Source organism: Pristiophorus japonicus, chromosome 15, assembly GCF_044704955.1.
Source record: "Pristiophorus japonicus isolate sPriJap1 chromosome 15, sPriJap1.hap1, whole genome shotgun sequence".
Taxonomy (NCBI): domain Eukaryota; kingdom Metazoa; phylum Chordata; class Chondrichthyes; family Pristiophoridae; genus Pristiophorus; species Pristiophorus japonicus.
This window is the reverse complement of record NC_091991.1, coordinates 14,983,840-15,008,413: the sequence shown is the minus strand read 5'-3', so window position 1 is coordinate 15,008,413 and position 24,574 is coordinate 14,983,840. Positions and strand designations below refer to the sequence as shown.

The 24,574-nt window shown below is 44.5% G+C and overlaps 1 protein-coding gene across 1 annotated transcript in view; it reads right to left on the bottom strand.

Moving 5' to 3' along the window:
- Positions 1-10,218: 10,218 nt before the first annotated feature.
- The window catches only part of otogl (otogelin-like), a 238,726-nt gene continuing 224,370 nt past the window's right edge, over positions 10,219-24,574 (bottom strand). Inside the window, exons 54-55 of the mRNA XM_070901511.1 lie at positions 11,441-11,520; positions 10,219-10,585 (exon numbers count right to left, since the gene is read on the bottom strand). Coding sequence (XP_070757612.1) covers positions 10,385-10,585; positions 11,441-11,520 — 281 coding nt within the window. The 3' untranslated portion in view covers positions 10,219-10,384. The remainder of the gene's footprint in view (positions 10,586-11,440; positions 11,521-24,574) is intronic.

The window sequence follows — 24,574 nt, the reverse complement described above, 5'->3', positions numbered from 1 at the left end:
AGTTCTCTATGATTGTGTATTTTCTACCATCTTCCTTTATAAGCAATGCTTCTGATTGGTCAGCTGTAACAATCTGATATATAATTGCAATCAACAATATGGAGATATGTTCAATACATATATTTGTGAATCGTATGGAAATGATTGGTGCTATTAATTAAGTCTGCCATAGATACCTCAGGTTTAGTCACTTGCTCGCATAAGCGATCTCAGTGACATAGAATCATAGAAGTTTAATGCACAGAAGGAGGCCATTCAACCCATCCAGTCTGTGCCGGATGAAAAAGAGCTATTCAGCCTAATCCCACGTTCCAGCTCTTGGTCCGTAGCCCTGTAGGTTACAACATTTCAGGTGCACATCCAAGTACTTTTTAAATGTGATGAAGTTTTCTGCCTCAACCACCCTTTCAGGCAATGAGTTCCAGACTTCCACCACCCTCTGGCAGAAAAATGTTCTCCTCAGCTCCCCTCTAATCCTTCTACTTTAAATCTATGCCTCCTGTTTATTGAACTCTCTGCTAAAGGAAATATGTCCTTCCTACCCACTCTATCTAGGCCCTTCATAATTTTATACACCTCAATTAAATCGCCCCTCAGCCTCCTCTATTCCAAAGAAAACAACCTCAGCCGATCCAATCTTTCCTCATACCTAAGATTCTCCAGTCCTGGCAACATCATCGTAAATCTCCTCTGTAGCCTCTCCAGTGCAATCACATTTTTCCTGTAATGTGGTGACCAGAACTGTGTGCAGTACTCTAGCTGTGGACTAACTAGTGTTTTATACAGTTATAGCATAACCACCCTGCTCTTATATTCTATGCCTCAGGGAATCCCATATGTCTTCTTAAACACATTATCTGCCTGTCGTGCTACCTTCAGGGATTTGCGGACATGCACTACAAGGTCCCTCTGTTCCTCTTCGCCTCAGTATCCTACCATTTATTGTGTATTCCCTTGCCTTGTTAGCCCTCCGTTAAATGAGTTACCTCACACTTCTCAAGACTGAATTCCATTTGCCACTTTTCTGCCCACCTGACTAGTCCATTGATATCTCCCAGAAGTCTACAGCTTTCTTCCTCACTATTAACCACACGGCCAATTTTTGTATCATCTGCAAACTTCTTAATCATGCCCCCTGATACACTCCACAAAAAGCAAGGGACCTAGTACTGAGCCTTACAGAACCCCACTGGAAACAGCCTTCCTATTTTAAAAATCTAAAACCCAACCCCAACCCGACTCCAACCTACCCACTTTCACCTTTTACTCAGGCGGGACAGGGGGTGGGCAGCCAGTGGCTTTTTAAATATGATAATGAGGCCCGGGAGCCTCTGTTTTAACCTGCTGTGCAGGTTTAACTGCAGGTGGCCAGGTATCCCGGGCTTGGGATTCCTGGTAGCTGCAGCGAGTTGAGCATAGCCTTGGGGAGCAATCCTTGTGGATCAAGAGGAGCAGGAATGATTCCTCCCAGCCCCCCCCAAGCTCACCCATCATCAGCCTGTCCCACCATGCACATGGTCGGGAACGGGAGCCACTCCCACTCCCGTCTTCCCAGGGGATCGATCTCGCATCCCCGGGTTGGGGATCGGACCCCCGGGGATCGATCTCGGCATGCCCCCCACCCCAAGAATAGATCGCACTCCACCCCCTGGGCTTGGAAGCACCCTATCTGGTCGTGCGGTGTCCTGGTCAGCGCTCCTTTCCCGCCTGTCAATCAGGCTGGCGTCCGGGTGGGGAACCTGCTAGTGACACCTCACACACGCTGTGGAGTTAAAACTCCAGTGTTTAGGGATTCCCGTGGTCTACCCCCTCCCCCTGCTCCAGGCGGATGTAAGATGACAAAACCCATCCTTTTATTTCTCTTTGTGTACCTGATTTGGCATTGAGTTCACCCACTCCAATTTACACTTCCTTCTCAGTACTTGCGCTGTTAATTTCACATTCCTTCAATCTGAGGAGATACACAGTTCACTCAGGACCCAGATGCCCCGTTTCCCCTCGCTGCAACATTATCAGCTCATACTTCCAGCAAATCGCCACGCAAAAAATTTAAAAATACAAACATGCAAAGTCAAGTCTAACTAATTCACTCCAACAGCAAATTATGGCCCAAAGAGTGAGAGCAGTTTTCTGATTACCTAGACAAGCTAACAAATTGTTTAGTCTCTGGGAAAAACAACTTCTGTTTAGCATAGTAACCGCTCTTTGTCTAAGTGTCTTTTTTTTTTAACTCATGAAAATACACATTACAGGCAACTCTCGATTATCCGGGTCCCTCGGGGATTGGGCTATGCCGGGTAAATTATTTCTCCATTAGAGCGATTGACATTATAAAGTAAGGACTCCGAACGCACCGGCCCGATGCCTTCCCGGGCCGAAATTTTAAATCCCGTTACAATGGTTTCCCGTTGGATCCGTGTGCGGATGATCAAGAGTTGCCTGTACTTAAAAAAACAGCACTAAATATAACTCCTTGTCCAAATCCCTCTTGTGGAAAAATGGTCAAAAATCCTGAAAAGTGACAATTTGGATATCTGCATGGATTATTATGATTTATGGGGATCAAATTCAGTACTAGCTGAATAGCAAAATGCTACCAAATAGTTTGTTTATTAGCAGGTTTCTGGCTGTTAGCATAAGTTATCTGCCATGGTTTGCAAGAACACATAATTTACCACCCTTGGTATTGGATTGTTATCATACCTGTTTTTTGAATGATTTGTTAAACTGCAGCCTCCACACATGTATGTCATTGTACAGTAGACACCTCAAGTCGCTGGAGATATATCACCAACGACGTCTCCGCAAGATCCTACAAATCCCCTGGGAGGACAGGCGCACCAACATCAGCGTCCTCGTCCAGGCTAACAGCCCCAACATTGAAGCACTGACCACACTCAATCAGCTCCGCTGGGCAAGCCACATAGTTCACATGCCAGACAGAAGACTCCCAAAGCAAATGCTCTATGCGGAACTCTTTCACGGCAAACGAACCAAAGGTGGACAGTGGAAACGTTGCAAGGACACTCTCAAAGTGTAACATCCCCACTGACACCTGGGAGACCCTGGCCAAAGACCACCCTAAGTGGAGAAAGTGCATCCGGGAGGGCGCTGAGCACCTAGAGTCTCAATGCCGAGAGCGTGCTGAAATCAAGCGCAGGCAGCGGAAAGAGCGTGCGGCAAACCAGTCCCACCCACCCCTTCCCTCAACGACTATCTGTCCCACCTGTGACAGAGTCTGTGGTTCTCGTATTGGACTGTGCAGCCACCTAAGAACTCACTTCAGGAGTGGAAGCCAGTCTTCCTCGATTCCGAGGGACTGCCTATGATGATGATTGCAATGTGCTCGCACACCTACTCGCAATCTTTTGGATCGAGCATGGTTTAAGGCATTTAGATACTTGCTGCATGTCTTCAGTGGAAGAATAATTACACAGCACGCATGAATAGTAACTGAAGATATTAAATTCATATAATATAACCACTGGCGATCATGTGCTATTTGTGAATAAAGTACTCTGAGCCATCCCTCTAAACTTATATAAAATAAATCGTCTAGCTCTTATACTGGCATGTTTGAGCCAATCCTGGTCAAGATAATAAAAAAGATTAAAAAGATGCATTTTTCACAACTGTTAGCAGGTCGACCAAGCCTATCTTTCAACAAGCTTTCATTATTAATCCTGAGGCTTTATGAGCGCGCAATTTCAAACTGGAAGAATAAATGAAAGCAAAATGGAATAACCCAGGGAGGGCTTGTTACCTTGAATTGGCCGCGCTTTCCCACGCGCTCTCCAGCCCTCAGGGCTCTCTGTTTATGTACTTTCGCTCGCTTCTTGATGTTTTTTTTTGTTTCCAGACAAACATTTAGGAAGCACAGCCTCTCTCTCTCTCCCTCCGTCTGAACCCGCTCTGGCCATGTCTATCCCTTTTTTTACTTTGTTCCGCAAAGATGGTGTTGCCATGGGGACGGGGGCTGACAGCCTGTGGCTCGAGCGGGGCTTGATTGACAGCAAGGCGCCAGAAGCTGGGAGAGTGCATCCACTGCGGCCGGCAAATTGGCTGCAGCCACTCGCTGCTTTTCTCAGGCTGGCTCTGCACAAACTACACTGCCAAGCCGCGGCGTCTTTGTTACCCTGCACTGAAAACCCGTGCTGCCCAAATCAGTGCGTGTCCATTCGGTTATTGTTCCCAGAGTTTGATCAATGCTTCTCATTCTATTCATGTCATATTCCAACTGTGTGCAAGCACTGTTAGAATTTTAAATGTTAATTGTGTAAACTATTGAGTTCCATACAAGAAATAAAGCAGTGTATCGGATTACGTTTCGCCCTGTGACCAGGTTTGAAGTTAGGACGTTCATTTCAATGATGCACAACGATTCAACAAAATGAAAACAATATAGGCCCAGAATTTGCTGAAGTGGGGCAGGCCAGGTTTGTTAGGTTTTTTTCCACACCCTTCAGCTGGAAAAATGTTTATCAGCTCACACTTCTACCAATTTGCTGGGTAATGACATGGCGAGGTCAACTGGGCATCTGGCACCAAAAGTCTATCATAGAGTCATACGGCACAGGATGCCATGCGGCCCATCATGCCGATGCCAGCTCTTCGATAGAGCTCAGAAAATTGGTCCCACTCACCTCCACGTTCCCCAATGGCCTTCCAATTTTTTCCAATTCCCTTTTGAAAGTTATTATTGAATCTGCTTCCGCTATCCTTTCAGGCAGCGCATTTCAGATCATAACAACTCACTGCGTTAAAGACATTCTTCCTCTGGTTTTTTTCTTAAATCTGTATCCTCTGGTTACCGACACTTCTGCCACTGCAAACAGTTTCTCCTTATTTACTCTATCAAACTCCTTCATGATTTTGAACACCTCCATCAAATCTCCCCATACCTTTTTTACTCTAAAGAGAATAACCCCAGTTTCTTTAATCTCTCCATGTAACTAAATACGTTCATCCCTGATACTATTCTAGTAAAACTCCTTTGCACTCTTTCTAATGCCTTGAGATCCTGCCCAGAATTGGACACAGTACTCCAGCTCAGCCTAACCAATGATTTATAAAGGTTTTAGCGTAATGTACTTGCTTTTGTACTCAGTGCTTCTATTTATAAAAGGCAAAAATCCTGTTTGTCTTTTTCACAGTCTTTTCAACTTGTCCCGCCACCATCAAAGATTTTTGTACACACACCCCCAGGTCTCTCTGTTCCTGCATCCCCTTTAAAATTTTACCATTTAATTTATATTGCCTCACCTCATTCTTTCTACCAAAATGAATCACTTCATACTACTCGGCGTTAAATGTCATCTGCCATGTATCTGCCCATTTCACCAGTTTGTCTATGTCCTCCTGATGTCTGTTACTGTCCTCCTCACTGTTTACTACATTTCCAAGTTTCGTGTCTCCTGCAAACTTTGTAATTATGCCCTGTATACCCAAGCCTAGGTCATTAATATATATCAAGAAGAGCAGTTGATCCAACAGTCTATCTCCTTAACCAAATTAAATTTAAGGAGCAAGAAATAAACAAAGGAACCATGAAATAGCGTTAAATTAGATACAGAAAGAGAAATAAAGAGCAGGAAAGAAAGATTTGATTAAAAGGGAGATTTAAAAAAAAGACAGAATGGAAAAAGAAAAAAATAAATATTTTAAAAATAACTCTAAGAACAATTTACTACCTGCAGGAATGAGACCCCACAGTTTCAATTGTTATCTCTGGGCCTCAGAAGTTGAATAGCATTTCAGGAACATAAATCATGTCATTAAAAGGGTCCTTAATGTTACTAAGTACCAGCCCTAACTTTCTTGGTATGTTTAATTTGTTTTAACAGTGCAAATACAGCAATTTATTGAAACTCATGGGGAGATTGACTACGAGCTCCCGTTTTCGTGAGGCTAATGGAGCGCCACAATTATCCAACAATTTGTGGCAATCACAACTCATGGAGTATCTCTTCCCTGCCACAAATTGCTGGGTTATTTACATACTAATATCAGCATGCTCATTAAATTAGTCAATATTTTGCCAGCAAATTCTGGCCCATTATATTAAAAATGGGCTGTGGTGTCGCAAGGTGATGTGTGTAAATTTGGGCCAGAATTTGCAGGAATGGCATGATGGGCCACATATGCCGTTAATCGGGTATTTGCGTTTTTGTTTATCTCACACTATACTTACACCAAAATTTGCTGGGAAACCAATTTGGCTACGGTGCAGCAAACTCAGTTATGAATCAGAGATCCTGGTCACGGGGCAGCCAATGGCTTATCCTGCAGCCCAAGCTGAGAACTAATGCCAGATATCAGAGTGAGGCTTGGCACTGGGAGGTAAGTCATCTAAAATCACCTTAAACCAGTTTTAAATAGTTAATTGTAGTTATAAAAAAAACATTGTAAAATGCTATGAAAAGTATCTGCACATCCCTCTTTCTACAGATATGTCATATGAAGTCACATAGAAACAGATGCATAACTTTGGGGTGGTCAAGCTTTGGTGAGACCAGCTGTTGTGGACTCCAAGGCCAGGGGCTCCACCACAATGTGAGCCAGGTTGGCTTAGAAGGAATGGGTTTGGAAGCTGAGTGCAACGTCGGTTGATTGTCAACCAGTGTTGGAAGTACAAAGACCGACCAAGACAGGCAAGTTAAGCATTCATCTGGGCTTTAATTCATAACTCAGAATTTTAGTCAAATAGAAAAAAAATAATCAAAAGTTGTCCATCGTCCTTAGTTCTTTTAAAAAACGGCTTGAGTTGGAAAGAAATTGTTCTTTTAATTCAGTGTTTGAAGAGAGAGGGATGGTAGTTGTTTTCAGGCTGAAATGTGTTTGTTTACTCAGGACAGAACCCAGAGGCAATTTAAAGTCATAAATGTGTGTTGCTATGGGAAACATCCTTTACAAAATGGGCTGCTGATGAATTTGACAGCTTCAAGTCTTTTCTGAAGAAAACTTTGCAATGCCTGCAAAATGCCCCGTTGCTTCAATACCTGCACATCTCACACACCGACTCACCTAACCTTTTCGCTGTTTTCTCTCCATGGGCATTTTGCTTAGATGAATGTATCAGTAAAGCAGCGCAAATGCCCTAGCAAATTTTGCCACAACATAACTAATGGTATAACTGACTTACTCCATTATTTCCTGAAACTTTTATATTTTAATAATGACGCAGAGTGTTACTACACCATTGCTACGGCGCAAGTTTCCAGCAAATTCCTGCACCGCTATCACTTCAAATACAACCTAGATGGGAAAATTGAAAGATTCATATCTTAATGCTTAAAAAAATGCAATTTAGTGTTGTGAAAGAAATATGTTCATTTTATATTCGGCAAGCTAAGCTTGTTTAGAAAAATAATGAGATGACAACAGTTTAATAAGAATAAAGTGTAGGAGTGTAACTTTTGGTTATTTATACTGTTTATAATTATCCTTTGTGGAAAAAACCTTGTATGTCACTGTCATAACAGCAACATCCTCCTGAATGTTCTCCTACTCAGTGTCATTACTAATGAAGACATTACATTTTACAATATTACAGCTGGGTTTATGTACCTGAGCGAGAAAGGTATTTTCAGTTTTAATGTTTCCTTTATTTCAACCAATTTAAATAAACCTTTGTGGAATGTATTTTAAATGGATTTATACTTTATTTCCTTGCAAAAGCAGGACTGCTTGCAATCTAAATGACTTTGAAAGGATGCAGCTAAGATATTTAAGAAAAATGACTGAAGGCAGTGCAGTGAAATTGGAATTCAAACTATAGTTCAATGTTCTTACTTAACTAAATATGGTGCTAACCCAATAGGTATGGTTTGTGTGTGCACACACACACACTTCGTTTTCATCATAGTAATTGATGCAAGTGTTGGAGAAAATAAATAGTTCTCTACTTATTGTATTTCGTATTAAATGCTCCACATCAAGTATAACATGGTTTAATGCTATATATGGTTTCCTCAGCTCTTCCTGCCAATAAATGTAACATATTTCAAGAGAGTGACAATTCCATTCCATCACATTGATTGTCTGAGTGAGATTGCCAGTTTATAAATTTGCAATCCTGATGAAGCTTTGCCAAGCCGAGACAACATTTCAAGAGTTCACTCACAAATTCTTTACATTCTTTTTCTTTACATTCATTTTAATATGCGGAAAATCATCGGGAACTTGTGCCCAACTTCCTGATTCGCACTCCCAGCAGGTGAAGCTCTGTACCGAGAACATAAATTAATAAAAGTCCCCTGTTGGTGTCATTTTGTTGGATGGTTCATGTTGTGGCCTTATGAGAATCCGGGTAGAAACTACCCAAATTCATTTAACTTAATGAGGATTAGAATCAGGAGACAGAGAAGGTGTTCATCCAAACGGTCCATCCTGTCTGCATTCAAAGTATATATTTATTTTAGTAAATTGATAAATTTATTTTATTTGGCAATCTGTCACACAAAGTAGCATTTATGTATAATTCAATAATATTTACATCAGCAATTATATTTAAATTTATATTTCAAATATAGCATTGCACATTAAAGCTAAGAGGTCTCAGTCCTCTTAGTCATAAGACTATATACATTCTAAGTTCTGAATATTGTGGCATATTGACCAACAAATACCTTTAAAAGCCATTGTTTTTGTAGAAAGGACGGGTTTACAGGAAAGTATACGTAATATGTACCTCGTGCAATTAACTGACAATCCCTTATTTCAGCCAACTTCTCTTAGAGATTGCAAATGCAAGAATGACCACCTTTCCTTGGATCATTACTCAATAGCAGTCTGTGCCTGTTTTTCCCATTTTTATCCATTTGGTAACTTGCTGACAATTCTTCCTTTTTGTAAATATGAAGTAGTATATATCATTGTGGACTTGCCAATTCAGGACTGGGCAGAAAGTTTTGCAAAGAAAAATTGACTGGTGGACATCTGACTGTTACAATCAATTTATTCCAAACAGTTTCTCCCTTTGAGTACCGTCCTTAATCCAGTAGACTCACCTTTCCTTGTTTTTTGTGCATGTTTATTGATGCAGGCATCAGATTTCATTTTTTCTCTTATACAGTCATTACAACGTGCTTTCAACATGTAATTGTTGTGCAATATACAGTAATTAGGCGTAGCCTTTTGCTATCAATGGTGTCTGCTTGATGGTCAGTTTGCAAAACACTATTATGTGTGTTTATATCATGCTGTTAATCCAAGAAATGTTGAAAATAAATTTAGTTAGCAGTGGACTTTTAGAAGCCACAATCATTTATTGCAATTTTCCAGTTTTCAGCAAAGAATGTTGGTAATTGTTTGAATGTGAGTTTAGAAAATAAATTGTGCTACACTATAATTTACAATTCATAATGCCAGCAATTCACAAACAATACAATTTTGTAGACAGTCTATACAAGTTAACTGTCTGGCATAAATGATCAGAAGGAAAAACAATTTAAACTACTGATGAAATGCGTGCAATATACTCAGAGCAAAGTAAGAAATACATAAGTAAGTAAAACTTTTACCCATGTTTGTATTACAAAACAATAACAATTATCACGTACTCAAAACAGTGACAATTATAGCATATCATTCTTACTAAATATCTAAAGTAGCTTAATACAAATTTTAGTTGATTAAATAACCTTACATCATTGTCACTGCTGACAAGTTACCACAAAAATTAATTAATTCTACAGTTAATTTACAAATGTTTAGTGTAAAGCATTCAACAAAACAATTGCAGGCTTGTAGGTAATATTCGGAAATGTATATTTGAAGATCCATTGGCCTAGAAATTGGTTCACATCGGAATGTTCCCTGCACCACACCAGGTAGGCCTAAGGCACACCTGGTATTTGGTGTTGGGTTTCATTTACACAAGATCAGTGAGCTGTGAATGCCTGCTGGGTGGCCCCAGGCAGCTTGGTGGTGAAAGGAACTCGAATTTTGGGTCCATGCAGGGGGCAGCAATGGTCTTTGGCACTGCTGTGGAGCCAGAAGGAGCACTACTGCTCCTCTGGTTCCACAGTCAGTTAAGCACTTTTTAAAAAGCTTGCCTTTTAGGGCACATGTAGACCTGGTTTTCCTCAAAGCTGCTGCCCAGTGCTGGCAGCATTCAGGGCAGACAAATTTAAGGAGAGGACTGAAACAGGAGTTAGGCACCTTATCTGCCTTTGCAAAGGGCCCAATGTCTGTTTCAGGTGCAGGCCCTAGGTTTCTCTTTTTCTGCCTTCACCAATATGATGGGCATTGTACTTCCGGTGCAGAGTGTGCACACGCAAACTGCCCGCCGTATTGGACACTTAGGCACCTGTTTTTCAGGCAAGTCAGCAACCAATTTCTAGGCCATTCTGTAATAGTATGATTGACTCATAATAAGAATTACTTAATTCCACCGACAGGAACAGTCTGTTGGCTCTTGAAACGTAAAGTCAATCCAAGTAGAATTTCCGGCACAGAAAAGTGGCACAGTCTGATCTGCAAGCTCAACTTCTCTGCAGCATTTGCAGAATTTTGCATAGTTGTTGATATTAGTGTTGAATATCATAGCAGATGGGCACTTACCATCACAAGAAGCTACAATAACCTGGAAAGAATTAAGAATCATGAAGAATGCTCTATATTTAATTTACAGGAGATATTTTTCCTGCAGTAAGACTGAATAGCTCAATTGTTTTCTTTAAATGTTCTAAATCACATCCTTAACAATATGATGGCATTTAATATGCTTAAATGCTTAGTACATGCACTCTGTGGTGTGGCACTGAGTTATGCAGTCCCACATTTAATTATGATTCAGAGCTAAGTTGACAGGACTGACATATGAAGAAAGACTGGATCGACTAGGCTTGTATTCAATGGAATTTAGAAGAATGAGAGGGGATCTCATAGAAACATAAAATTCTGACTGGACAGGCTAGATGCAGGAAAAATGTCCCCGATGTTGGGGAAGTCCAGAATCAGGGTCACAGTCTAAGGATAAGGGGTAAGCCATTTAGGACCGAGATAAGGAGAAACTTCTTCACTCAGCAAGTTGTGGGCATGTGGAATTCTCTACCACAGAAAGTTGTTGGGGCCAGTTCGTTAGATATATCCAAAAGGGATTTAGATGTGGCCCTTATGGCTAAAGGGATCAAGGGGTATGGAGAGAAAGCAGGAATGGGGTACTGAAATGCATGATCAGCCATGATCATATTGAATGGTGGTGCAGGCTCGAAGGGCCGAATGGCCTACTCCTGCACCTATTTTCTATGTTTCTATCAAGCAGGCAAGCAGTGAGGTTACTACAATCGCTCCAGTGTCTTTGCCGATGGAGCTTGTGGGATTGGATGGAATTCTTCTGGCAATTGCACACTATAAAGCTACATTTCTATTTTAAGCAGTAATGACAAAACTGGGTTATACGGAGTAGAATGGAAATAAAAGGTAGAGTTATACATACAGCGCCAGTGGTGCGGCAGTCATCTTTTCTTATGATCATTTTGACATCTAATTTCCGGCAAGGCCTTGCATCTTCTTTGCCTAGTAATAAATGGACACATTAAAGAGTCTGAAAAATTAGCATAATTATTAATACAAAATTGCAAGCAAATTTTAACAGTAGCTTAAAGTTGTACTCTTATTTGTTTCACATATAGTAAATAGACATTAAGACCAATTACGTAAAAAATATGTTTTATATTTACTTAATTTTGATGCACAGTAAAACAAGAATTAAAGTAATTGTCATCAAGTCGAATCTCTGTTAGCTGCTTTAAAATGTTTGTGTAATAGAGACCATTTATATGGCAACATCTATGATAATTGTTGCAATGTCATACTGCGCAATTATTAATTTACCATTATTTTACTTCTTATCAGCTATTCCAATTACTTAATGGTGAATGATAGAACTTTCTGGTTTGATTGTTTTGCTAATACAATAGAATTCAATTTGCTTATTCAAAATTATTTCAGATCATGAAGTTATAACATTTAGCAGGCATATGTCGATAACAACTGTTAGACAGTTCAAAGTAATCAATTGTTTGTGAAGTGCTTTGAGATAGAGAGATGCAATAAGGTGATAAATGAATGCAAGTCTTTTTTTGCTTTCCTTTAGAAAGGGACTATAAAACACAACTGTTCTCTATTCTTTTCCACATGATTTAGCCTATAACTGTCATAACAAACTTTAATTTCAGAATGCTTTCTAAATTAAAAATTTCTTAATTCAACAAACAAACAAATGTAATCCAATTCGCAAAACATAAAAACAAACAGATAGTAAAAGCTTTTACAGATATATAAAACGGAAAAGAGTGACTCAAGTAAATGTTGGTCCCTTAGAAGATGAGAAGGGGGATTTAATAATGAGAAATGTGGAAATGGCTGAGACCTCAAACAATTATTTTGCTTCGGTCTTCACAGTGGAAGACACAAAAACCATGCCAAAAATTGCTGGTCACAGGAATGTGGAAAGGGAGGACCTTGAGACAATCACTATCACTAGGGGGGTTGTGCTGGACAGGCTAATGGGACTCAAGGTAGATAAGTCCCCTGGTCCTGATGAAATGCATCCCAGGGTATTAAAAGAGATGGTGGAAGTTATAGTAGATGCATTCATTATAATCTACCAAAATTCTCTGGACTCTGGGGAGGTACCAGCGGATTGGAAAGCAGCTAATGTAACGCCTCTGTTTAAAAAAGGGGGCAGACAAAAGGCAGGTAACTATCGGCTGTAGTGGGGAAAATGCTTGAAGCTATCATTAAGGAAGAAATAGCGGGACATCTAGCTAGGAATAGTGCAATCAAGCAGACGCAACATGGATTCATGAAGGGGAAATCATGTTTAACTAATTTACTGGAGTTCTTTGAGGATATAATGAGCATGGTGGATAGAGGTGTACCGATGGATGTGGTGTATTTAAATTTCCAAAAGGCATTCGATAAGGTGCCACACAAAAGGTTACTGCAGAAGATAAAGGTACGCGGAGTCAGAGGAAATGTATTAGCATGGATCGAGAATTGGCTGGCAAACAGAAAGCAGAGAGTCGGGATAAATGGGTCCTTTTCGGGTTGGAAATCGGTGGTTAGCGGTGTGCCACAGGGATCGGTGCTGGAACCACAACTGTTTACAATATACATAGACAACCTGGAAGAGGGGACAGAGTGTAATGTAACAAAATTTGAAGATGACACAAAGATTAGTGGGAAAGCGGGTTGTGTAGAGGACACAGAAAGGCTGCAAAGAGATTTAGATAGGTTAAGCGAATGGGCTAAGGTTTGGCAGATGGAATACAATGTCGGAAAATGTGAGGTCATCTACCCTGGAAAAAAAAACAGTAAAAGGGAATATTATTTGAATGGGGAGAAATTACAACATGCTGCGGTGCAGAGGGACCTGGGGGGTCCTTGTGCATGAATCCCAAAAAGTTAGTTTGCAGGTGCAGCAGGTAATCAGGAAGGCGAATGGAATGTTGGCCTTCATTGTGAGAGGGATGGAGTACAAAAGCAGGGAGGTCTTGCTGCAACTGTATGGGGTATTAGTGAGGCCGCACCTGGAGTACTGCGTGCAGTTTTGGTCACCTTACCTAAGGAAGGATATACTAGCTTTGGAGGGGGTACAGAGACGATTCACTAGGCTGATTCCGGAGATGAGAGGGTTATCTTATGATGATAGATTGAGCAGACTGGGTCTTTACTCGTTGGAGTTCAGAAGGATGAGGGGTGATCTTATAGAAACATTTAAAATAATGAAAGGGATAGACAAGATAGAGGCAGAGAGGTTGTTTCCACTGGTCGGGGAGACTAGAACTAGGGGGCACAGCCTCAAAATACGGGGGAGCCAATTTAAAACCGAGTTGAGAAGGAATTCCTTCTCCCAGAGGGCTGTGAATCTGTGGAATTCTCTGCCCAAGGAAGCAGTTGAGGCTAGCTCATTGAATGTATTCAAATCACAGATAGATAGATTTTTAACCAATAAGGGAATTAAGGGTTACGGGGAGCGGGCGGGTAAGTGGAGCTGAGTCCACGGCCAGATCAGCCATGATCTTGTTGAATGGCGGAGCAGGCTCGAGGGGCTAGATGGCCTACTCCTGTTCCTAATTCTTCTTATGTAATTCATAGCTGGTTTTATCCTTTAATCCTGTCTCACCAGTTATAGGAACAGGAGGAGGTCATTCAGTCCCTCATGCTTGATCCACCATTCAATTAGATGATGGCTGATCTGCATCTTAACTCCATTATTTTTGTAACCCTTAATACCCCTGCCTGACAAAAACCTATCAATCTCAGTTTTGACATTTTAAATCATCCTAGCCTCAGCAGCTTTTTGGGGCAGAGAGTTCCAGATTTCCACTTTGTGTGAAGAAGTGCTTCCTGACATCACCCCTGAACGGCCTAACTCTAATTTTAAGGTGTTGTGTATCTGTAAAGCATGCATTCCCGTGTTCCGCCACCAGGGAGCTCATCCCCTGAAGTCCCAAGGGATTCCAGCATCCCTTGGGAGCACTGTATATAAGCCGACACCTAAGGCCTGTTCCTCACTCTGAAGTGTCTTATTAAAGACTGAGGTCACTGTTACTTTAACCTCCCTGTGTGCAGCCTCATCTGTGTTAGGAACACAATAACTGGCGACGAGAATACGAATCCAACGCAAAGATGCAGCAAACTGTGGGCATACTGGAGAAGTTCTCGGAGGGTGAGGACTGGGAAGCCAATGTCAAACGGCTAGACCAGTACTTTGTAGCCATCGAGCTGGACGGAGAAGGAAGCGCTGCAAAAAGGAGAGCAGTCCTCCTCACAGTCTGCGGGGCACCGACCTACAGCCTCATGAAGAATCTTCTGGCTCCGGTGAAACCCACAGATAAGTCGTACACTGGTTCGGGAGCATCTTAACCCAAGGGAGAGCGTGCTGATGGCGAGGTATCGGTTCTACACGTGCCAGCGATCTGAAGGTCAGGAAGTGGCGAGCTACATCGCCGAGCTAAGGCGACTTGCAGGACAATTTAATTTTTATGGCTACCTGGAGCAAATGCTCAGAGACTTTTTTGTACTGGGCATTGGCCATGAGACCATCCTTGGAAAACTTTTGACTGGAGAGACACCGACCCTCAGTAAGGCCATTGCGATAGCACAGGCGTTTATGTCCATCAGTGATAACACCAAACAAATCTCTCAGCACACAAGTACTAGCAATGTTCATAAATTAATTGGAACTGTGTTTGTGAGCAGAAATGTACAGGGCAGAACCCACGAGTCTGCAACTGCCAGCAGGCCTCAGGTGACCCAGATGACTCGGAGTCCCCAACAAAGGATGAATGCAAGGCAATTCACACCTTGTTGTGGAGGCTTCCATTCAGCCTATCATGCCGCTTCAAAGGGTATGTTTGCAAGAGCTGTGGAACAATGGGGCACCTCCAACGAGCTTGCAAACGAGCTACAAGCTCTGCAAAACCTGCTAACCACCACGTGGCAGAGAAAGATCGGTCCATAGTGGATCAAAGCAATTTCGAGCCTCAGAGAAAGGAGGCAGATGCTGAAGTACACGGGGTGCACAGATTTTCGACGAAATGTCCACCTATAATGCTAAACGTAAAATTGAATGGCTTACCCGTAGCCATGGAACTGGACACTGGCTCTAGCCAATCCATCATGAGTAAAAAGATGTTTGAGAGACTGTGGTGCAACAAGGCATTCAGACCAGTCCTGAGCCCCATCCACATGAAGCTGAGAACCAAAGAGCTTATCACTGTCCTGGGCAGCGCCATGGTCAAGGTCACCTACGAGGGCATGGTGCACGAACTGCCACTCTGGATTGTCCCGGGTGATGGCCCCACACTGCTTGGAAGGAGCTGGCTGGGCAAAATCCGCTGGAACTGGGATGATATCCGAGCGCTACCGCATGTCGATGAGGCCTCATGTACCCAGGTTCTTAATAAATTTCCTTCCCTTTTTGAGCTAGGCATTGGAAACTTTTGCGGGGCGAAGGTGCGGATCCACTTGGTCCCAGAGGCACGACCCATTCACCACAAGGCGCGAGCGGTACCTCACATGATGAGGGAGAGAGTGGAAATCAAGCGACAGGCTGCAACGTGAGGGCATCGTCTCCCCAGTGGAATTCAGCGAGTGGGCCAGCCCGATTGTTCCAGTACTCAAAAGTGATGGCACGGTCAGGATTTGCGACGATTATAAAGTAATTATTAATCATTTCTCGCTACAGGACCAATATCCATTAGCTGAGGCAGATGACCTATTTGCAACGCTGGCAGGAGGCAAGACGTTCACCAAGCTTGACCTGACTTCGGCCTTCATGATGCAGGAGCTGGAGGAGTCTTCGAAGGGCCTCACCTGCATCAACACGCACAAGGGACTGTTCATTTACAACAGATGCCCGTTTGGAATTCGGTCGGCTGCAGCAATCTTCCAGAGAAACATGGAGAGCCTACTCAAGTCGGTACCACACATGGTGGTCTTTCAGGACGATATATTGGTCATGGGTCGGGACACCACCGAGCACCTACAAAACCTGGAAGAGGTCCTCCAGCGACTGGATCGCGTCGGGCTGCGGCTGAAGAGATCGAAACGTGTCTTCATGGCAACAGAAGTGGAGTTTTTGGGGAGAAAGATCGCGGCGGACGGCATTTGTTCCACAGACGCCAAGACAGAGGCTATCAGGAACGCGCCCAGGCCACAGAACGTCACGGAGCTGCGGTTGTTCCTGGGACTCCTCAACTATTTTGGTAACTTCCTACCGGGGTTAACCACCCTTTTAGAGCCCCTACGTGTGTTATTGTGCAAAGGTGAGAACTGGGTATGGGGAAAAAAAACAAGTAATTGCTTTTGAGAATGCCAGAAACATTTTATGCTCCAACAAGCTGCTTGTACTGTCACCCATGTAAAAGACTTGTGGTAGCATGTGACGCGTCATCGTATGGAGTCGGGTGTGTATTACAACAAGCTAACGTTGCAGGGAAGTTGCAACCTGTCGCCTATGCTTCCTGGAGCTTGTCTAGGGCCGAGCGGGTCTACAGCATGATTGAGAAAGAGGCATTAGCGTGTGTGTTCGGGGTAAAGAAAATGCATCAGTACCTGTTTGGCCTCAAATTTGAGGTGGAAACTGATCACAAGCCCCTCACATCCCTGTTCGCTGAAAACAAGGGGATAAATACTAATGCCTCAGCCCGCATACAAAGGTGGGCACTCGCGCTGTTAGCATATAACTATACCATCCGCCACAGGCCAGGCACCGAGAACTGTGCGGATGCTCTCAGTCGGCTACCATTGCCCACCACGGGGGTGGAAATGGCGCAGCCTGCATACTTGTTGATGTTGGCGCAGCCCGCAGACTTGTTGATGGTCATGGAAACGATTGAAAATTATAAATCACCTGTCACGGCCCGCCAGATTAGGACTTGAACCAGCCAAGATCCTCTGCTGTCCCAAGTAAAAAAACTGTGTACTGCATGGGAGCTGGGCCAGCATCCCCGTTGAAATGCAAGAGCCAATCAAGCCGTTCCAGCAGCGAAAGGACGAGCTGTCCATTCAGGCAGATTGCCTGTTGTGGAGTAACCGCGTAGTACTACCAAAAAAGGGCAGGGAGACGTTCATCTCAGATCTCCTCAGCACACACCCGGGTATAGTAATGATGAAAGCGATAGCCAGATCCCACGTCTGGTGGCCCGGTATCGACTCTGACTTAGAGTCCTGTGTACGGCAATGCAGCGGATGTGCTCAGTTGAGCAACGCGCCCAGAGAGGCGCCACTAAGTTTGTGGTCCTGGCCCTCCAGACCATGGTCGAGGATCCATGTCGACTATGCAGGTCCGTTTCTCGGTAAAATGTTTTTGGTGGTGGTGGATGCTTTTTCAAAATGGATTGAATGTGAAATAATGTCGGGAAGCACCGCCACCGCCACCATTGAAAGCCTGAGGCCCATGTTTGCCACCCACGGCCTGCCTGACATACTGGTCAGTGACAACGGGCCATGTTTCACCAGTGCCGAATTTAAAGAATTCATGACCCGCAATGGGATCAAACATGTCACCTCGGCCCCGTTTAAACCAGCCTCCAATGGGTAGGCAGAGTGGGCAGTACAAACCATCAAACAGAGCCTTAAATGAGTCACAGAAGGCTCACTCCAAACCCACCTGTCCCGAGTACTGCTCAGCTACCGCACGAGACCCCACTCGCTCACAGGTGTGCCCCCGGCTGAGCTACTCATGAAAAGGACTCTTAAAACCAGACTCGCTGGTTCACCCCAACCTGCATGATCAGGTAGAGAGCAGGCGGCAGCAACAAAATGTAAACGATGGTTGTGCCACTGTGTCACGGGAAATTGATCTGAATGACCCTGTGTATGTGCTAAACTATGGACATGGTCCCAAGTGGATCGTGGGCACGGTGATAGCTAAAGAAGGGAATAATGTGTTTGTAGTCAAACTAGACAATCGACAAATTTGCAGAAAGCACCTGGATTAAACGAGGCTGTGGTTCACAGACTGCCCTGAACAACCCACAGCAGACATCACCTTTTCCGAAGCCCACAGCACACACCCAAAGGATCAACGACACCACACCGGACCAGGAAATCGAACCCATCATGCCCAACAGCCCAGCAAGGCCAGGCTCACCTAGCAGCCCTGCAGGGCCAACAACACGCCAGCCCAGCGAGGGCACAGCCAACACACCAGAACAGACATTTGTACTCAGGCGGTCCACCAGAGAAAGAGAGGCTCCCGACTGCCTCACGTTGTAAATAGTTTTCACTTTGACTTTTGTGGGGGGGGGCGGGGGGGAGTGATGTTGTGTATCTGTAAAGCATGCACTCCCATGTTCCACCACCAGGGAGCTCATCCCTTGAAGTCCCAAGGGATCCCAGCATCCCTTGGGAGCACTGTATATAAGCCAGCCCCTAAGGCCTGTTCCTCACTCTGGAGTGTCTTACTAAAGACTGAGGTCACCGTTACTTTAACCTCCCTGTGTGCAGCCTCACCTGTGTTAGGAACACGATATAAGGTTATGTCCCCTTGTTCTGGACTCCCCCACCAGAGGAAATAGTTTTTCTCTATCTACTGTATCAACTCCTTTTAACATCTTAAACACTTCAATTTATCTTCTATAATTAACAGAGTACAAGCTTAGTCTGGGCAACGCATCCTCATAATTTAATTCTTTTAGCCCTGCCTGGAATGGAGAATCTTAGTTATGAGGACAGATTGGATAGGCTGGGCTTGTTCTCATTGGAACAGAAGAGGTTGAGAGGAGACCTCAAATGAGGTGTACAAAATATTGTGGGGCCTGGACATAGTGGATAGTAAGGGCCTATTTCCATTGGTGGAGGGATCTATTACAGGGGGGCATAGTTTTAAGGTGGTTGGTGAAAGATTTAGAGGGAATTTGAGGAGGGGCTTCTTTACGCAGAGGGTTGTGGGGATTTGGAACTCACTGTCTGGAAGAGTGGTGGATGCAGAAACCCTCATCACTTTTAAGAGATGGTTGGATGCGAACTTAAAGTGCTGTAACCTGCAGGATTACGGACCTAGAGCTGGTAATTGGGATTAGACTGGATAACCTCTTGTTGGCTGGCGCAGATATAATGGTAAGTACTTCAGGGAATCGAATACGGCCAGGGTGATCTCCTGGACTAGTTTCAATCGCCTGGAATGGTCGGAGAGGAATTTTCCGAGATTTCTTTTCCCCCTAAATTGGCCTGGGTTTTTATCTGGTTTTAGCCTCTCCCAAGAGTGTAGAATGTTTTAGTGTAAGGGGTGTTGCAGTTGTGTGGGGCAGCTGGTTGGGCTGGGTGCTCTTTACCTTTCCGCCATTGTTCAAAGGTTTATATGTAACCTTCAGGGCTGCTGACCGAGGGCCCTGCGGAACTTTGTCGGCCGGCGCAGACACAATCACGATGGGCCGAAATGTCTTCCTTCTGCACTGTAAATTTCTATGTTTCTATGATTCTATAATTCTGGTGAATCTAGGCTGCACCGCTCCAAGGCCAATATATCCTTCCTGAGGTGCAGTGCCCAGATGTGAACACAGTACTCTAAATGGAGTCTAACCAGAGCTTAATATAACTGTAACATAACTTAATATTCCAGCCCCTTTGAGATAAAGGCCTGTATTCCAGTAACCTCTTTGATTACTTTGTGCCTGTATGCCAGCTTTTAATGATGTGTGTACATGGACACCCAAATCCTTTTGCTCATCCACAGTTCCTAATCTCTTGCCATTAAGTAAATTAAGGGCTGACAGGATAGGTGCTGAGAGGATGTTTCTCCTGGCTGGAGTGTCTAGAACTAGGGGGCATAGTCTCAGGATAAGGAGTTGGCCATTTATGAGGAGGAATTTCTTCACTCAGAGGGTTGTGAATCATTGGAATTCTCTGTCCCAGAAGGCTGTTGATGCTGAGTCTATTCAAGGCTGAGATCGATAGATTTTTGGACTCTAGGGGAATCAAAGGATATGGATATCGGGTGGGAAAGTAGAGTTGAGGTCGATGATCAGCCATGATCTTATTGAATGGCGGAGCAGGCTCGAGGCGCCATATGGCCGACTCCTGTCTTAATTCTTATGTTCTTATGTAAAATGTTTTGATTTGTCTATCTCAGGTCCAACTTGGATGCCCTCACACTTCCCCACATTGAACTCCATCTGCCATAGTTTTGCCCATTTGCAAAATTTGTCTATTTCGGGATGTAGGAGTAGATGACCACAGTTACCCGTTCACCTAACATCCTGGTAGTCACATGATACAAAGATAAGGGAGTTGTTTGACTAATCATGGCAATCAATCTCTATCAATTCGTCTACAACAGACCCAGATATGAGGTGAAGAAAACCCCCTGTGATGGAAAGCTTTGGGAAACATCGGTCAAAGATCACCTATTTCCCCCAAGCAAGCTACACTTACCATTTGCCATGCCTCAAATTACTCACATACTGCATCCCAAAATATTATTTTCTGAAAATCTGTCTAATTTGCATTGAAGGAATTAACAGCTTGAGTATTGCATGCAGCTGTGGTCAGCACATTACAGGAACAATGTGATTGCAGTAGAAAGGGTGCAGAGGAGATTTACGAGGATGTTGCCAGGATTGGAAAACTTTAGCTATGAGGATAGATTGCATAGGCTGGGGTTGTTTTCCTTGGAACAGAGGAGGTTGAGGGGAGATTTAACTGAGGTGTATAAAATGATGAGGGGCCTAGATAGAGTGGTTAGAAAGGACCGGTTTCCCTTAGCAGAGGGGTCAATAACCAGGGGGCATAGATTTAAAGTAGCTTGTAGAAAGATCAGAGGGGAGATGAGGAATCATTTCTTCACCCAGAGGGTGGTGGGGATCTGGAACTCACTTCCTGGGTGGTAGAAGCAGAAGCCCTTATCACATTTAAAAAGTACTTGGATGTGCACTTAAAGAGCCGTAACCTACAGGGCCTAGTGCTAGAAAGTGGGATTAGGCTGGGTAGCTCTTTTTCGACCGGCAAGGACACGATGGGCGGAATGGCCTCTTTCTGTTTCGTAATTTCTCTATGATTCTTCTTCCACCATCTCCCTAGGCAACTTGTTACATAAATTTATCACTCACTCACTGAAATAGTGGCCTAGAAATTCAGTGATGCCACACCTATCTTAGATTTCATCGGAAAAAAACACAATACAGACAATAATAATATGAAGCAGGATGGAATTCTACTTCAATCACAGCCTCCATGTAAAAAAAATACATGATTTTATTTGCTTGGTGAAGTGTTGACAGAAGGACTTCATTTCAGTTTTTCTCCAATTGCAGAGAGGAGCTTTATGGGTTATAGTTGAAGAAACATGAGAGAGTAGTCTTCTGTTGTTAGTTGGAAGACAGGGTGATTAAGGAATAAGGAATAAGCACAATGCTACAAAACAATGATAGTGCAGATTCTCCTCTTAACATACTTGGTTGTAAAGATTTCCGGGGAGAATTGCATGCCCAGAGCAGAGCTTACCTGATTTTCCATCCATGAACTTAATTGCATGGAAAATTGGTTAGGCTCCATTACAAGCATGCAATGTTCCCCATCCAGTTTACCTCTACGTGCTCTACCTAGCCAAACCTTTAGGTCCAAGTGCTGTAAGAAGAGATCTGTACTGATATCTATTCATTTTCCCAAAACACATAGATACTTTTGATAAGGCGCCACACAAGAGACTCAAGACAAAGGTAAGGGGGTTTAGGTAGCAAAGTAGATTTACAGATAGCTGTAAAAAAAGAAGAGGGTAGGGGTCAAGGGAAGTTTCTCAGACTGGCAGAAAGTGTGAAGTGGTGTTCTGCAGGGATCAGTGCTGGGAGTATTGTTGTTCAGCATATACAGAAATGACGAACTCGGAAATTTGAGGTATGGTGTTGAAATTTGCAGATGATAACAATTTAGGGGATATAGTTAATAATGTCGACAATTGCACCAAAACACAGGAACACAGAAAGAGGCTTTTAGAGTGGGTGGATAAATGGCAAATGAAATTCAAAAAAGCAAACCACGAGGTCGTTCATTTTGGTGGGACGAATGGAATACAAAAGCAGGAAGGTACTGTTAAAGTTATATAGAATCTTGTTAGACCATAGTTGGAGTACTATCTGCAGTTCTTGGGGCTGAAATTGCCCACCGCCCGAAACGGGACGCGCACACCCCGTTTCTATGGTTTTTACCGCCGCGGTGGTTGAGGTCGCCTCCTGAGCGAAATTCCATTCTTTGTTTTTATCAGGTGGACCGGAATTCGCTCATAATGGGGGTGAACATTGGGGCAGTGAGTACACCGGAGGGGGGAAGTTGGGGTGAGTATACCAGGGGGGCGGATATTGGGTCAGTGAGTACACCGGGGAGGGGGGAGGATGTTGGGTCAGTGAGTACACCGGGGAGGGGGGAGGATGTTGGGTCAGTGAGTACACCGGGGAGGGGGAGGATGTTGGGTCAGTGAGTACACCGGGGAGGGGGAGGTTGGGTCAGTGAGTACACCGGGGGGGCGGAGGTTGGGTCAGTGAGTACACCGGGGAGGCGGAGGACGTTGGGTCAGTGAGTACACCAGGGGGGCGGAGGTTGGGGCAGTGAGTACACTGGGGGGCGGAGGTTGGGGCAGTGAGTATACCAGGGGGGGCGGACGTTGGGTCAGTGAGTACACCAGGGAGGGGGCGGATATTGGGTCAGTGAGTACACCGGGGGGCGCGGACGTTGGGGTAGTGAGTAAAGCAGGGGGGTGGGGGGGGCGAGGAGCAGGGGCGGACGTTGGGGCAGTGAGTACACCAGGGGGGCAGAGGTTGGGTCAGTGAATACACCGGGGAGGGGACGGATGTTGGGGCAGTGAGTACACTGGGAGGGGGGGGCGTTGGGGCAGTGAGTACACCGGGGGAGGGGGGGGGGGAACGTTGGGGCAGTGAATACACCAGGGGGGCGGAGGTTGGGTCAATGAGTACACCGGGGGGGGGAGCGGAGGTTGGGTCAGTGAGTACACCGGGGAGGGGACGGATGTTGGGGCAGTGAGTACACTGGGAGGGGGGGACGTTGGGGCAGTGAGTACACCGGGGGGAGCGGAAGTTGAGGATGGTGCGGAGTGACCGCCTCGATGATGTCATCACGATGCCGCGTCACCACGGCTCTCTCCTTCACGTAAAGGGAAGAGCCTCTGTGATGTTTTAACTTCAGTCCACTGGGCCACCAGGGAGGGTTTCGGCCGGGCCAGCGGCCTGGCACCCAAGATGGGGTGCCAGGCTGCCTGTTGGCGACCCGGTCAAACCCGGGGGCATAATTGTCAGGCCGACATAGCAGTCCGCCGACAAAAATAAACATGGCAGCAGCGGCAATAAGTCCTCCTCTTTAAGGGGAGCTGCACCGCCATTGCAGAAGGCCTCAGCTTCACTGCACCACCGCGAAAAAGCTCGTTTTGGCACCGCTCAGCGGGCCAAAGGTTTTCACGGTGGAATATCGCCCTCGGGAGGGTACATCGGCGGTGCACACTGTGATAATGCACTTAGGACGGTTCAGCAACAACGGAGCATTGGGGGCTGGGGGCGGGGGGAGGGGGGGGGGAGAGCGGGTATCCGCTGGGATAACACGGGAGCGGAATTTTGATAACGGCAGCCATTACACGAAAAGTTAGCGGGCATTGCACTCCACAACATGGCCGCCACTTTCCGGTGTTAAGAGACCTTAAGGAAAGGGGCAATTTCGGCCCCCTTGCCTCTAAACTACAAAACTGATGTTGAAACACTGGAGAAAGGGTAGAAACGATTTACAAGGATGCTACCAGAACTGAGAGGGTGCAACTATCAGGGATGATTGAGAAGGGACTTTTTTGACTGGAACAGAGGAGAAACATGTAAAACAGGTCTTTAAAATTATAAAGGGATTCAATAGGGTGGATGTGGAGAAAGTGTTCCACTTGTTGGTGAATACAGAACAAGGGGCAATAAATATAAGATACCCACTAACAGATCAAATAAAGAACTTAGGAAGAATGTCTTTACAGAGTGTGGTTAGAATGTAGAACTCACTGCCACATGGAGTGGTTGAAGCACATAGCATTGATGCATTCAAGCGGAGAGTTGATGCATACATGAGGGAGAAG